Here is a 15,535-nt window from a genome sequence, read left to right as displayed (position 1 = left end):
GTGTATGTATGGAACCAAAGGGGCACACAGTATTTCATACTACAAATGACCAATGACGTCTGTGTAAATCCACCTTGTGTGATACATAATATATTCTAGATTTTTAGATTTATTGAGATTTAAATTGTCTGTAAGCATAATTTGCCTTTATACCTTTAAGAAAGATGAATAATATCATTGTTGGTGATGTACAGTACTATACTCAAGAAGGTGCCGCCATGAATATAAAGATGAATCACTGCAGGAGGTAACAGATCATCCTTTGGTGAGGATCACATCAAGTGTTTGTGTGAAGTGTGTGAATGCAAGCTGAATTTTGAATGCCCTAAAATATATAATGACAGCTCTGAGCACAACATTGAGAAGAATACAAATCACTGAAAAGGTTACATAAACATAAGTATTATTTCGCAGAACATCTTATGAAAGGGGGGTTAGAACGTGGACTAAAACAGGACTTTTGGGGGGGCTTTTTCCCTTTTGCAATTTGTTATTTAGGTTTTCTGAAATGGGACATATATATCACTTATTTACATAAATATTGTATTCATTTATCTTCTTAGTGTCCTTATAACACACGCTTCCGTAGGGTTATCATTGCCTACCATATTGCCTGTTATCTTCTTGGCTTGATGCTAACCTACCAATTTGTTGACAGCGTCATTGCCTGTGGTAAGTGAAATGTGTCCACATGGACCAAACCTGTTCGAAAATCGAATCGAAATACGAGGCCTGAAGAAAGTATACTGTTAACATCATCGGACACTAAGGAGGGCTTTTATGTCTGAATGAAGTTATAACACACATAGAACCACATTATCTCTTGAACAAGATGCCCAGTAAATTTATTTTCCAATTATAACTGAAAATCAAGATAAAGAAACAGTTATCTTCATGATGTCCCAAAATTAGAGTCAGCTATATAATTAGCCTTTAGTATAACTTGTCCTGGTTTTGCTTGAGAATTTGTGTAACTGCGAATCATATGTGCCTGAGAGAACACTGGACAAATGAAACAAGGGATCAACTTTATATTTCTCTATAATAACTGCAAATGTTACCAAATTATTCAATGTACTGCAATTGAAAAGTTGTGATTGTAATCAGAAGGGAAGGGAGTAATTTCCTGTCCTATTTCTAATGTTCATGGGTGGGTCATGGTTCTCATATTATGTCATTGCGATCAAACCAGAATTAGAATGGGACATAGAATGGGACATATTTGTGGCAAAGTCTTTAGATATCGGATGGGAGCAATACCTTGCTGATTCACTTGCATAGCACTAAAGAGCTTAAACAGTCTTTCCACTGTCAAATCTCCATATAATTGCCTGGGGAACAATTAAATATCTCACACATATATAACACACCATATATATGCACTATTACTCCCTTACCACCACCCCTTAAACACATCTGCTCCTCTATGCACATGCTATCTCCATGATAACTAGACATGTGACTGAGCTCAACATGGAATAAGCTAAGCCATCTCCATTTTAGAAACATATGACATATAGAGCAGATAGTAACCAGATATGCAGAAGAATTGTTGGGTATCTAATTTCAAGCTTAGTTTAAAGGTTACAGACAATAACAGGTATATTGGTACATTGTTCTATTACCTAAAACTAGGTTTTGGTTTTAATTAGAAACTGGGAAGCAGTGCTCAAATAAGGGGCTACCCACAGATACTCATCTCCTGCACTCGCGCGAAAGAAAGCATATACTATACTTGTGACAGTTACACAAAACTACATGCAAACCAAATCACAAAAGGTTTCCTTTGGCAATTATCCTTCAGGCAGACCAGGGGCTTTATTAAAATGTACTCTTTACGTTCAAACAATGAATAAAAAGGACACAGAGCCAATCACCATATCCGGAGCATCAACAATTTATGGTGCTTGACTCTGTGATTTGTATTGTATTAATGTATGGTTAACAAGGAGTTAATTTTAATACAGCTCTTTTCTAGTAAGAGGAAATAACAAGAAATATCAGGGAGCGTATCAATGACAAACCTTTCACTATTTAGTCTAAAAGGTTTTGTTATTTTTTTTTGTTTAATTTCTCTGTGTATGTTATTGGAATTACCTGACTTTGTAATTCACTTTGCTGTTTCAGTCGAAGGTTTTCAGGAGTATCTGCCACAGTGGTGAACGACTGCTTCGGGTAATGCCTGGGGGGAAAAAATAGATGAATAAATTAACATTGTCATTGATGGCCATTGTTGGCAAAGTCATATCCTGGCAGAAATGTAGTATGCAAGTAAAATTATAGGGGTATAATGCTTAATGCATTGCGGCAGATCATAAAGTAACAGTCATGTCACTTTGTATGTGACTTTTTTTGTATTAAATGCAGCTATATAGAAGTCCCCCCAGTTACCCATTCTCTATGATGCTTTTCCCACCTTGTCCAGTTGGCTTTAGTGTTGCTGGCAAAGACAGGCCCCTGTAAGGTTCAAGCCTAATTAAGGCTCAGAAAGTACCTTGATGAAGACCACACTTATCAGAATGAAAATTTGGTTAGCATGCTAACTATCCATGGTACCATGTAGTCTGAAACCAACCTGAAATCTAACCATGCATGGCTATACATAAAGCTATCTTGAATCTAAGACAGGATCAAGTTCTGAGTCTACACATCAGTACAAATGGGCAGACTAGATGGGCTGAATGATTCTTAACAAATTCTATGTTCCCCAATTCCTGTTCTCATATCCCTCACAATATTTTATGGGGTTAGGGCAATGAGTTCCCCAAAGGTTTGGGGACAGCCACCAAATTGCAAGAAGTATGTAGAGTTAAATCCAACTCCTTCCGCACACCAAAAATTTATGTTGATTTATAGTTAAGAGCCTTTCCTGATGGTTGTAAGCCCAGTATGTGGATATGCTTCATGGTGGTTAGGATAGTTTCCAAGTAATGTGGCCACAGAAGGGTTTATTTGTGTTTTTCTTGCCTGTGTCTTATGACATGATTACACACACAGGGTACAGATGGTCAGATATTTTAATGTGATGAAAACGGACAGCAGTTCCTGCTTTGCCATGTCTTTGCTGGGTTATTCTTAATAATAGCTCTGAGACAGGACTGAAGTGAACTCATAGAAATAAAGCAACTGGTTAAAACCCAAACATTCTTGGACACCAGAGATTAATGAAGAAACAGACACAAAGTTCTGTAACCTTACTGACAGCTTTTATATAAGCTAGGTACCTGCAGTATAAATGTGTGAAATCACTGAAGATCTTGACCCTTGAGAAAATCCTCAAAGGAACACAAAATACAATTTAATAAGAAAGTCTTGAATCAGTGATGCTCATGAGGCAGATCTGGTCCCTAAGTGCAGGGCCAGACTGGGGATGATGAGACAGCCCTGGCACTCTTAGGTGGGTGACTGGATATCAGAAGCTCCACACTATATTTTTATGTTTATATAGTGTGCAGCCAGGCACGCTGAATCAGTAGATCAGGTGTGTATGTATGGAGCGATGTTGGCCAGCAGCCAACCGGGCATTTGCCTGGTACGCAAATGGCCAGTGCAGGTATGCTGAATCAATGTGGCTACATTTAGAGAAAATGTTGCATGTGGCCGTGTGTACCCAGAAGACAACCACATGTGCATCATTTATCGGCCACTAGCCTTAAAGTGCCAGGTCTGATTTAAATCCCCAGTCCATCCCTGCTGAGAATCTGTGGCCAAATGATATCCCATACTCCCTATGGCCACAAAAATCGGGTTGAAAAATCCTTAAAGGGCCTTTTTACTGCTAAGAAGTTCAAAAAAAATCGGTGACCATGACTAAAGCCTTAGTATTAACAAAATGAATCACTCACCAATCTTATATTCACTCCAGTACACAAAATACAGCCATGTTAACATGTTTACCAGTTACAATGAGCATCATATAGACATATACATAAGAAACTATTCTTTACTTCCTTTATTCAGGATTGACACCGTTTTGTTATTGCAAGTTAAGTTTTCCTTATCCTTTTTGCTTAATCTTTGTCAGCGTGGGCTGAAAAGCATGGAAATGAGATAAGCTGCTTTAGCCATCATCTGCCACTGAAACCAGGTTTACTTTTGAATTAAATATTTTCAATACACTTGAAATACATGTTTAAAATACAAGGATTTTTATCAATGCTAAATGCCATGTAGGTTAGACTGTCTCTTAATGGGCATCCACAACCCCGATAACAGTGCAGAATATATGACGTATTTGCTTGATTTGTATTAGATCATTTTTTTGTATTTTATTATCGAACTGAAAAACACAATTTATAGTATTTTTGTTATATGTTGTATCTTACATACATTTATAGAAATTTTCATTCACTTTTATATATTAAAAATGTGATTCCAAGAGCAATAATGTCAGCCTGTGCAATTCGTATTTATTAAGTACAATTTTTTATAAATTATAAATCATAAATTATACTTAACACAATAGATATTTTGTTTCATGCCAGCCTTTCATTTAATGTATTGTAATCTTATACGTCCAAAAATATGAGAAAAAAATCTGCAGTAACTACTTGTGTTATTGAAAAACCTTCAAAATATGGACAAATCAAAAAGAGTAATCCAAAACCAGATTAACGCACAGGGATATATAATTCATAGCATACACAGACAGGAAATCATTTCTCAAACCGAGGATTCCAACTGGTCAGGCCAGCACTTCTCTACATTGTTCCTGAAAAAGATTTAGACATGTACATGCCTAACAAAAAATAGGTTCTGAGCTCTTAGAAACATGGTTATAGGACAAATTGCTTTTTGTATCCACAAATACCTAATTACCACTTTTGCCATGTGCTTAATGATAAATTGTCTCTTTATTATTGAATGCATCCATATGAATTACATACTACCTTTTTCAGTAATACTAATTAGTTTTTTTAATCCCTAAAACGAACCCCGACTCCAACTACCGTGTTTCCCCGATAGTAAGACACCCCCGATAGTAAGACGTATCGGGAGTTTCAGAGGGGTCAGCTAATATAAGCCGTACCCCGAAAGTAAGACATATGTCTTACTTTCGGGGAAACACGGGGGATTTGCCTACGGCCTACGGCCGCATTAACGCAGGGCATAAGGGGCGCCTGCCCCTTAGGCCCGCCGCACCTGCGACCGGGTCCGCCACTCTAAGGGGCCGGGAAGTCCCCACCAAGGCCGGCCTTACGTGTCTGCGGCCGCACAGGATTTAAATTAAAACATCGGGGTTTTTTTTTTAACTTTATTTAACATCCTCCATGTTAAATAAAGTTAAAAAAAACTTTATTTAACATGGAGGATGTTAAATAAAGTTTTTTTAACTTTATTTAACATGGAGGATGTTAAATAAAGTTGAAAAAAAACCCCGATGTTTTTATTTAAACCCTGTGCGGCCGCAGACCCCTAAGGCCGGCCCCTTAGAGCAGGGCCGACCTTTGGGGTGTGCGACCGCACAGGGCGCCACACTCCAGGGGGTGCCAACCTGCGGCACCCGGCACCCCTCCAGAGACGGACAGTAATGTCCGCCGCTGGAGGAGCAGGCTCGCAAGGGAGCGGTATCGGAGGTCTTTAACAGACCTCCGGCTCCCTTGAGTGATTTTAAGCCGGGTTCAACCCGGCTTAAAATCACTCAAGGGAGCCGGAGGTCTGTTAATGACCTCCGATACCGCTCCCTTGTGATCTGCGCGGCAACAGCTGTTGTGCGCCGGGGTTTCTTGTCAGATCCCGGCGCACAACACTGAAGCCGCGCCCACCGCTGTCCGTGCCCTCTGACCCGGAAGGAGACAAGAACTGGCGAAGAGGAGGAAAAGAAGCTGAAAGAAGAAAGGAAAGGTAGGAAAGCATTAAATTCGAAAAAATTTTCCCAATATAAGACATACCCCGAAAGTAAGACATAGTGGGGCTTTTAGGGATAAAAAGAAAGTAAGACGCTGTCTTACTTTCGGGGAAACACGGTATGAGGCAAACCATGCATAAGAGCCACTAGGAATGGATCGCACAGGCATGCACCACTCTCGTAAGTGGCATTCCCTGACATCATGATGAATTTAATAGTGCCCACAAATCATCAAAGCACAGAACGATATTATGAATAAAAACGAGACAAGTGTAGGAATATCTAATGTGACAGAGCAGAGGGTATGATCCTATCTGGGATGTATTTTGGATCCAAGATTTTTCCCTGCAAGGTGGGAAAACACAGCCCCTGGGAGTGATATTAAGGGGCTACGTACTTTATTTGTGTTTTATATAATCTGGGTCCCTTGGGTGGAGTATCCAGAAGAGCAGGGTGGGTCAGTTCTCCATCCTGCTTTCAGGGAGCACTCAATAGAGTCCAGGTCGGGTTTTCTATTAAGCTGAGCCATGAGGAGTTACAGGTAAATAGGCTCACCTGTTGCCTATTTACATGGTGCTATATAGTCAAAGAGATCACTGGTCCTTATTATGGATGTTAGCCGCTTGGAGAGCGGCTGACAAATAGAGCTGTATGTAATGCTGTTGGACTGTGTGGACAAGAGGAAGATCTGTAGCTATTGATCAAAGTATAGTAAGTGTTTAGAGAAGAAATGGTGTTTTGACTGCACTACACCTATAGCAAACAGCCTTTGGGCCTTCCGGAAAACCTCGGTGCGTGCTTGGAAGCAACTTTATTTCCCCCAAAAGATACCAATACCGATACCAGAGATCCCACTCAGACCCACACTGGCAGGAGCAGGTTTATCACGCTACTGAAATAGTATCCATTATTGCTCCTTTCAAACTGATTATAAAAAGCACACTTATTTTTTACAAGCAATAAATGAACACTGAATTGCAAAGGGGTCTATTCAATAAACAAAGACTTTAGCATAATAGTGAATGACCCCAATGAGTTTCCGCTGCTCTTTGATGAACGCCCCCAAAAATGACAATTATAATCACTGGGCTATTGCTAGTCCCAATCAGTTCTACATAGAGATGGTATATACTTCAATATGCTTCTCCTTGGCATAATAAATTAGATGTGACTGCAGGCTTCTCTGCATAAAACATCAGAAATTTCAACCGTTATAACAAGTGTAGACAGAATGAGAAGAATGCATTCACTATTTTTTTTTTAAAAAGAAAGAAAAGATTCCAGAAGCCCTTTGCTTTTTATACCATCGGTTTGAGTTCCCACTGTTCTCACACCTACAAACCTGGGCCTTGGGATACTTGAGATACATAGTAATTGGGTTAGTCCTGAACAGCATCTCCTTACAGCAAATGTAAACATTTACTGAAACACAATGTTATGGAGGACAGATATTTATAGCTGGCAAATTTACAAGAAGCTGTGTTATTGTGTGGAATGGAGCGTTCAGTCTTCAGTTAGATTAAGGTAAAATGTTCTTAAAAACTAAGAAAAAAAGGTGCATCTATTGGTTTGTAGTGGATATTAAATTATGCCTACAAGAAACTCGTTAACGAGCTAATGCCAACAACGTACTCAGATCCCCTATTTAATAACACCACTCAATGCACATTATTATTATATTTTATTATTATGTATGCAGCGTTTCTTACAGTACATACATTCAAAGTGTCTGACAAACCTAAAACGCACACGCATACAAGCACTGCACATGGATTAAAAGTAAAATCAACATAATAAAAATGAACCACTGAACCTTCCACCCAACACTGTCTTCCATTGGTGATTAGAGTGATGGGTGATTAAAATGCACCATGTGGGGGAAGCAATGGCTTTTAACAGTTGTGTTCGTATTATTCATAAGGGTCTTTATTATAGCTTGGTTCAACCAAAACAGAAGAAGCGTAAGATGTAGCAGAGCCAACTGCATTGTCTTCCCCTTTGGTCCATATGGATACATATGAGGATACACCCACCTCTAGTCTTTGATATTTGCTAAATAATAAAAGCATATTAACCTGCCAATTATCGAGAATCCAAAATATTATTTGATAAATTCATTAAATCCACCTCCATATCACAACTCTCATTCATAAATTACCTTAAGCTGTGACAACCAACAAGGTTGGACAAAGAAATCTTTTGTAGGATGTGATGGGTTGTGTATGAATGGTGAATTGTATTTTGTTTCTAGATTAAATGTGTGGGTAGATGGTTTTGCATCAAAAAGAACATTATGGGACAACATTAGGTGAAGCATGGAGATAAAAGGGAGAAGTGATTAAAATGTACTATGTTATGTCCCAATGACTAAGATGCTGTAGGTGGGTAAGAGGTATTACAAGCAAAGTAATCTTGTTTTCATTACGTCTCCAGTGTAGTGTGTGGGTAGAGCATTTGACATGTCTCTCAAAGGATTCCTATTAGCGATTCAACCATCCAACCGTCTGCGACTCTTTGTGTAACTTGTGTCTTCGTTGCTTTGTGGATTCCGTAACTTGAGGTCTGTCACTACAGTTTACACCATAGCCGGCTCTGACGTTGCTAGCTCATTGTGATCCATGCTGTCTGGTGCAATTTTCATGATTTAGACAATTCTACGCTGTCAGCTTCAGATAATTTGTTAGCAGCTAAACACAATGTGATTTAATATCAAGAGATTGACCTGAAAGCTAGAAATTGTCAGCGTTTTGAGCTTCTATAGAAGCTGGTACAAGCATTGCAATACTTATGGTCAATTAAAAGAAAACTGCAGGTAAGGGCCGTGTAGTTCTCAGAACATGGTCTCCTTCAGTCTTCCGTTTTCAAAGGGCTGGGTATTAAAATCTGTTCTGACACTTTAAGGCCAAAAGCCTTTTTTTCTCTTCAGCATGAAATGTCTGCGGTGCACTGTACCCTGCAAACTGCGATACTTGTAATGTGGATTTACTCTTAATACAATGTTGCTAAATAAGGTCCTTATAAACTAATATGTTGCTATTAATGAGAAAGAATTACAAATATAGCAAGGTAACATTCACATACTGAAAAAAATGTCTAGAATTCATACATCCATATTTGCTTAGTTTGTTTTCCAAGTACTTCATTATTTCCAGAGTCGGGAAAAGTGGTCTCATCGCCATAGCAACCAAAATAACATGCTTATGGGGCAATTCCAATAGTTCCTATATTGATAAGACCACTTCTATTCACCAATTCTGAACTAAAATAACTTTTATATATGTATATATCCCAGTTGTGCAAACTCATTGGTGCCTATAAGGATTTTAAGGAAACCAGTTGGTTTCTTTAAATGTACAAGTTTACTAAATGCCTGATTTCTAACTATAAATTTGCAGTACCAAATTCCAGCTCTGCATTTCACAATTATATATGTCTGTAACACCCGATAAACAGTATATTGTTCTAGACCGGTAGTTTTAACCCAACAAGCAAAACCTGTATTATATTGTGTTAATTAGGCATAAGGTGTGTCTAATTAACTCCCACACTGCAGAATAACTGGTTCCAACCAAGCCCATTAACAATAACACTCCAGTTAGTCATTAACTACTAACAGGTATTTAATGTGTGGCATTAGTAATACACCAGGTTCATTTCCCATCATATGTCTACTGGATAGATGATCCCGGTGACATGGTGGCTGTCTTTATAATTTTAGTTTTCAATGCATAACTGTAAGTGTATTTACCAAGTGTTTGCAAGTGAAAGGTTGCAACTAGATATAAAAGTTGAGTAACAATAAAGCACATACTCTAAATTACAATATGGCAACTGCAGGTGTACAGGAGACCACCAAAAACATTTAAATTAAGGGACTAGCCTCATCTGGTTTAAGTGGTTTATTTACTAGGCAGAATTGGAAAGACCGTTTCATGGAGAATGGTGAATTTAACTTCACTATTCATTATGAAGCCCAAGACCAACAAGCTCTTCCAGCAGAAGAGTTGTGTTGGCCCTATATAACGCATACTTCAATGTTTAAAGAGACTGAACAAATGTCACTGATTTATCTATACATTGTACATGGTCGGCCAAGCTCTTTCTGCAGAAGCTGCTTTTTGTGGTTGAGCTCATAATGTATAGTGAAGTGAAGGAGCTCTCTCTCCAATGCATAGACCCCATATGGGGTCTTCCCCAAATAGAATGACATTTGACCACGTCCACTCCCAGCATGCATTCTGCCCAGCCCGCCTTCTCTCTGACCTGTTCCTATCCACTAAATGTTGTGCGGATCCCACCCCTTCCAAAAGAAACTCACCCAAAAACAGGGAGAGCTCCAAGTAGCCTATACCCTGAGAAGCCCCTAGATATGGCTTTTAGTGCATTTAGTGGTTTTGTAGTTAAAATGATATGCAATGTGACTGATTCATATTCTTCTATACTGGGGAGAAGCTTAACACTAGCCATGCCCAGGGGCTCACATATTCCTGCCTACATCCCATAACACTGGATTCCAAAAATAATTAATTCCCAGTATTACATCGATAGTTATATACTTTCTGTATGTTCTAACTTCTACTGGTTCTTTTTTAGGTCCACTTTTTTAGTCGTGGATGTCTGGGGACAGATGGGAGGGTTTTTTTTAATCTATAGAAGAAAGGTGTTGGCATTAGGTAATGTTGTTTTTGGGGGCAGGGTGGGGTTTGTTGTGCTGTAATGCTCAGAATGAATTGATGTAATTCTATGTGGATGAGATCCAGGTAATTATTGTCAAACTTTTAGTTGAGCACAGGAAATAAAGGAAGTACTGTTAGTTTCTGGGTGTTTTTTGGCATAGGGCCGTCTTCTCATTCTGTACCGGTATCTGCTAACATGTCCGTCTTCTCAATCTTAATGTTACTTATTGTCAGTCAATTGTTATAACAGTGCCTACAAATCTGACGATGCTCTAACAAATGTAACCATTATGTAAATTTCCAAGTAGAAGGGTAATAAAGTTAAAGTCCTTAGAATTTAGGTTGTCAGGTCCGAGGCTTGATATAACAGAATGACAATAATTTTTATATCGCGGGGGGCACGCCACCCCCACAGACCCCCGCATCTCATTCAGATATTAGGGGGTGGCCTGTCCTGGGCTTCATTAATTATTAAGACAGCACTGGGAATAGGGGGAAAGCTACAGAGTCTTGTTGTCCATACAAGTTATGCTTTATTAAGTCCCTTCTGTATGTGAGGATGTCAGTATGTGTGCAAAATCATTTAAATGACTTTCAGCAAAGATGCCTGCACCAAAACATAAGTATGCTGTAAATAGTACCCACATCCAACACACAGCAAGTACCGGAAGCCTATGACACCATCACTGAGTAGCTGCCTCACCGGCATGCAGCAGTTATTGTGAGCTGTCACAAAGTCTATCCGAATGCATTGCATGCCACATCATAAAAAAAAATGTAAAAAAAAAATCTTCCAGGCAATGAAAAACTGCTAGGATATGGACGCTGAGACCCCAAATCATCAAAAGACCCTCGTTGTTATTGCTGATCTAATGCACGGTTTGGAAAGTTCTATTGAATGGCACAATAGGCTGCAGATAGAAAAGACCGGGCTAATGAAACACTGCCTACATGAACTGATTCGCTTATACCTGTAAAAATGTTTAGCAGCACATCATCAGGCATTGGAAAGCAATGGTAATATCTAGAAACAGCTCAGCATTCTGCTAGTCATGACACATCCAAATTCATTAGCAATTATGATATCTGCTATAGAACTGCAATTTCCCTGCATGTGGACTGAGTGTGATAAGAGTATGCGTGTACGAAGTGCTTTTTAAGGTCCGTAGAAAAAAATGTACTAGTATTATGGAGAAGTTGCACAAGCAGAGCTGGAGATTCACCTCGCACGCGCGCACGCACGCACGCACGCACGCACACACATCCCAGACATTTCATGCCGCTGAGTGAAGCACCCAATAAGTGTCAGGAATGTCCCGGACACATCACCTGCACAGAAAATATCTGGGGGCTAGGAAATAAGCCAAATACATATGGGGGAAGTTTTCATAATACCACCATGCCGTTGAAAGAGAGACATAAAGGTGCATATGATGGTTGGGATGTCCAATTAATAGTTTCAGCTGACAGTGGAACCAAGCAGCATAACCCATTAGTATAGAAAAAAATTGGACTAATTGTCCTGATGCAGCCTCTATAATGTTGATCGTGTGTTCAGAGGACTCAATTTATAATTGTTCCATGGCGACTACAAAATACTCAGTAAAAATAATTACATTGCAGCAACATGCACAACTTGTTGACACGTGCCGTTCTCCACCCAGTTCATCACTGTTTGCAGGGTGGCTTCTGAGAACTCTAAAACCTTGGCCTGAATACAACAATCAAATCTGGGGAAAATATTTGAATCCCCGGGCCAGTCCCCTGCTGGAGGTGGGAGCGCAGGGGGTCCTGGTGCTCTGTATTTTGATGGTGCGCAGCCTTCATTGTGTAAATGGTCCAGTTGGGGAGGTCGACTTCCTCTTAGCCATCGAGCAACGAGACACCGGGGGGGGTAGAGCAGGCAGCAGGGGGACTATAAGGAAAAGTTCTAGGCAAACAATATATTGTCAGGAGGTATAGATATTGGATACAGGTGACATTTCACCTGTATTAAACGTGGGTTTAAATTCTGATACATCAAGCCTAGCTTATCTTTCCGCCAGTGCTACTTTGCAAAGCATTTTGCCAGAAAACCAAGGTGTCTGTATGTTTATCAAAAGGAATACTTAAAGAACAAGAAAATGATCAAAGCACCAGCTTTGTTTCTGAGCGTGGGAGAAAAGTATGGCCAGTCTGGGTGCAGTAAGGTTTCTCCATGGAGTTCCTGAGTCAAGTCCCCAGATGAAGAGAGAAGGGACTGAACCATGTATAGTCAGAAAAATAAATAAATAAATACAATGTTATTACATCATCGCCCTGTAATAACATTGGTTAATTTCCCCTGTTGGATTGTTATGGGGGAAAAGGTGTGTCTGTGTATTCATATTTACAAGTTGTGAAACTACAGCAAAGATCATTAGCGAACTTTGGAAATGCGTGTATTGCTTAAACTCCAGATCAGGAAATGTATATATGCAGCAAGAATATTACATTCTGATTTTTATATTTTCTCTATTGATTATGCATGATAGCAGCTCAAAAGTTTGTTTTGAAAGGATGTATATATATATATACTCATCAGGGCCGGCCCAACAACGGAGCCGAGTGGGGCAACCGCTCCAGGTGGCACTTTTGAAAGGGCAGCACTTTGCCGCCCCAAGCCCTTTTTTTTTTTTTTTTTTTAAAGCGAAAGAGAGAGAAAGGGGCGCCGAGTGGTTTTCGCTTACCAAGCTGTCAGTACCCGCTCGGCGCCCCTCTCTCTCTCCTCTGCGGCGAGTCTTCCTGTTCGGTCTCAGCTTATAATGCTGAGTCCTGGAAGATTACCTCATTTCCAGCGCTCAGCATTACAAGCCGGCACGAGACCGAACAGGGAGACTTGCCGCAGGACTGCTGAAAGTAAGTACAAGGGGGGGGTAAGGGTAGATAATAGGGAGGGAGGGATAGGAAGGGTAGATAATGGGGGGGGGCGGCAGGGACAGAGGGAGAGGAAGGGTAGATAAGGGGGGGGGCGGCATTTTAAAATTCGCCCCAGGCAGCATTTTGCCTTGGGCCGGCCCTGACACTCATCAATGTTCTGTTGAACTACTTGATCTTACACATCAAGATCTGAAGTCTCATGAGTGTGTGCTAATTATGGATTTATAATATATATATAAAACGTGTGTATGCATTAAGTCTAAGCTGTGTTTGACAAGCTATTATTACTACGTACAGAGCTTTCTCACTGCTGACAAAGTGTCAGGTTTGGTGTGAAATACAGCAGGACGTCTTTCTCGTGCTCCTTTTACCTTGTAGTTTGATAAGGCATCATTGCCACCTATTTGGGGAATTAGATTTTGATTTCAAGGGAACTCACTGTTTTTCACATAACGAAATTCATCAATAAACCGACTATAGCTTGGGCTTTTTGTTTGGTTGTGAGTGTAATTGTTGGGGTTATTTAGTTGAAATGGTCATGTCCTAGACTTTGAGATTGGCAGCAGCCTGTCAATTGAGTTCTGTCCTTAAATTCATTCTTTTAACCACCTTTAGGAGGTCTACGTGACCCAATCAGCAACTTAAAAATAGGGGAGAGATAAGATAATGGAAGGAATAATCATGCAGTGGAAACAAAGCTATGATACTTCTCTCATGGTATACCCATAAGGTAGCTTTTTAGAAAAGTTATTTGACGGCTGATTTGAACCATTCAGCTCATCTAATCTGCATGTTTGTGCTGACGTAGAGACGCAGATCCTTATTCGTGTCCTTGGTCTTGTCTTAGATTTAGGAGAGCTTGCCATCCCATGCATGTTTACATTCTCTCACTGTATTCGACTCTTCCACTTCTGCTGGGAGATTGTTCTGCTTAATATGGTTCTATCATATCCCTCTTTCTTCTATATTCCATCACTTATATTCTATGTGCCATTTTAGTTGGCTGTGGCTGACAGCTGGATATAAGAGTCCGCACATTAGATCTTTATGCTCACACAGCGTGCAGCCGGGCATATCCAGCCAGTGGCCGCACACTGTAGCACCCAATTGATCAGGTGTGTATGGAGTGATTTTGGCCAGCAGTTTACCTGGCATTTGCTCGGTGTGCCCGATGGCCAGTCCGTGCCTGGATATCCATCAAATATCCATTGTCCAACATTTACATGTCTTTGGCAGCTGCCAGGAATGTAGCTCCTATGTATGATATATATCTTTATATATTCACTGGTGTGCAACATTCTTTAATCCCTTGAAACAAAATGTTTTCTTGAAATGTTGGGTCACAATCTCTTCTTTACTTTTTTTGCTGAGTGTGTTCTGATATTTAGACTTTGCCGTGGTATAGGTTGGATTAATTACGCTTGCAACATCTATTCATTTGCCAATTTAATTATGGGCCGTTTTGCCATCCCATCCCACGTGGGAGCTTGTCCCCCTGAGGACTACCCTGGCAAGTAATTCCCTGAAAACAGGTTGGCTTTCACATCTCACGGCTAGTCTAGCACAGCCCTGACCGTTTTAGCCACTTTACTGATTATTACACAGTTCACTATTGTCTCTGGGTCCTGCTTTCAGGTATGGAGTGGCTTCTCTTTTTCCTGACAGTAAAGGTTATTAAAATATATTTGGTGTCACAGAATATACCTCCGCACAATTAATTAGCACAGCCTTTTCCAGCAGGTGATCTTTTTGATAATGTAATTTACAATATTATCTACATTTGCTTCCTGTTTTACAATAACAGCTTTTTTGTTTTATTTTTAGTTTCTGGGTTCTGATAAATTAGTTGTTAAAGATACACTGCAGCCACTGTATACAATGTAATGCATTTGCTAGCTGAACGTCACCTATTGTATCTATTGTTTGCATGCAAATGCATAGAGGGAGTCGTCAGAGTATTTGCTCTGTTTCCCAACACCGCTGCTATTGGCCTTGCATGAGATCCCATCTCATCGGATGCACAGACGCTCACTTCCAACCGCACCAAGTACGTTAATATGCATTCAACACAGTAGACTGTCTCTTTAATCCTCCGAGTAGCCGAGAAATAAGC

The 15,535-nt window shown here is 40.0% G+C and overlaps 1 protein-coding gene across 2 annotated transcripts in view; it reads right to left on the bottom strand.

Moving 5' to 3' along the window:
• The window catches only part of LOC149287226 (LIM zinc-binding domain-containing Nebulette-like), a 74,899-nt gene that overhangs the window by 47,714 nt on the left and 11,650 nt on the right, over positions 1-15,535 (bottom strand). For both annotated transcript variants that reach the window (XM_089493146.1, XM_089493147.1), the window contains exon 3: positions 2,098-2,182. In XM_089493146.1, the coding sequence (XP_089349272.1) occupies positions 2,098-2,182 (85 nt within the window). The remainder of the gene's footprint in view (positions 1-2,097; positions 2,183-15,535) is intronic.

Source organism: Sceloporus occidentalis, unplaced genomic scaffold (assembly GCF_023333645.1).
Source record: "Sceloporus occidentalis isolate IW3139 unplaced genomic scaffold, rSceOcc1.0.p SCAF_63, whole genome shotgun sequence".
Taxonomy (NCBI): Eukaryota; Metazoa; Chordata; class Lepidosauria; order Squamata; family Phrynosomatidae; genus Sceloporus; species Sceloporus occidentalis.
This window is presented reverse-complemented; position numbering and strand designations above follow the sequence as displayed.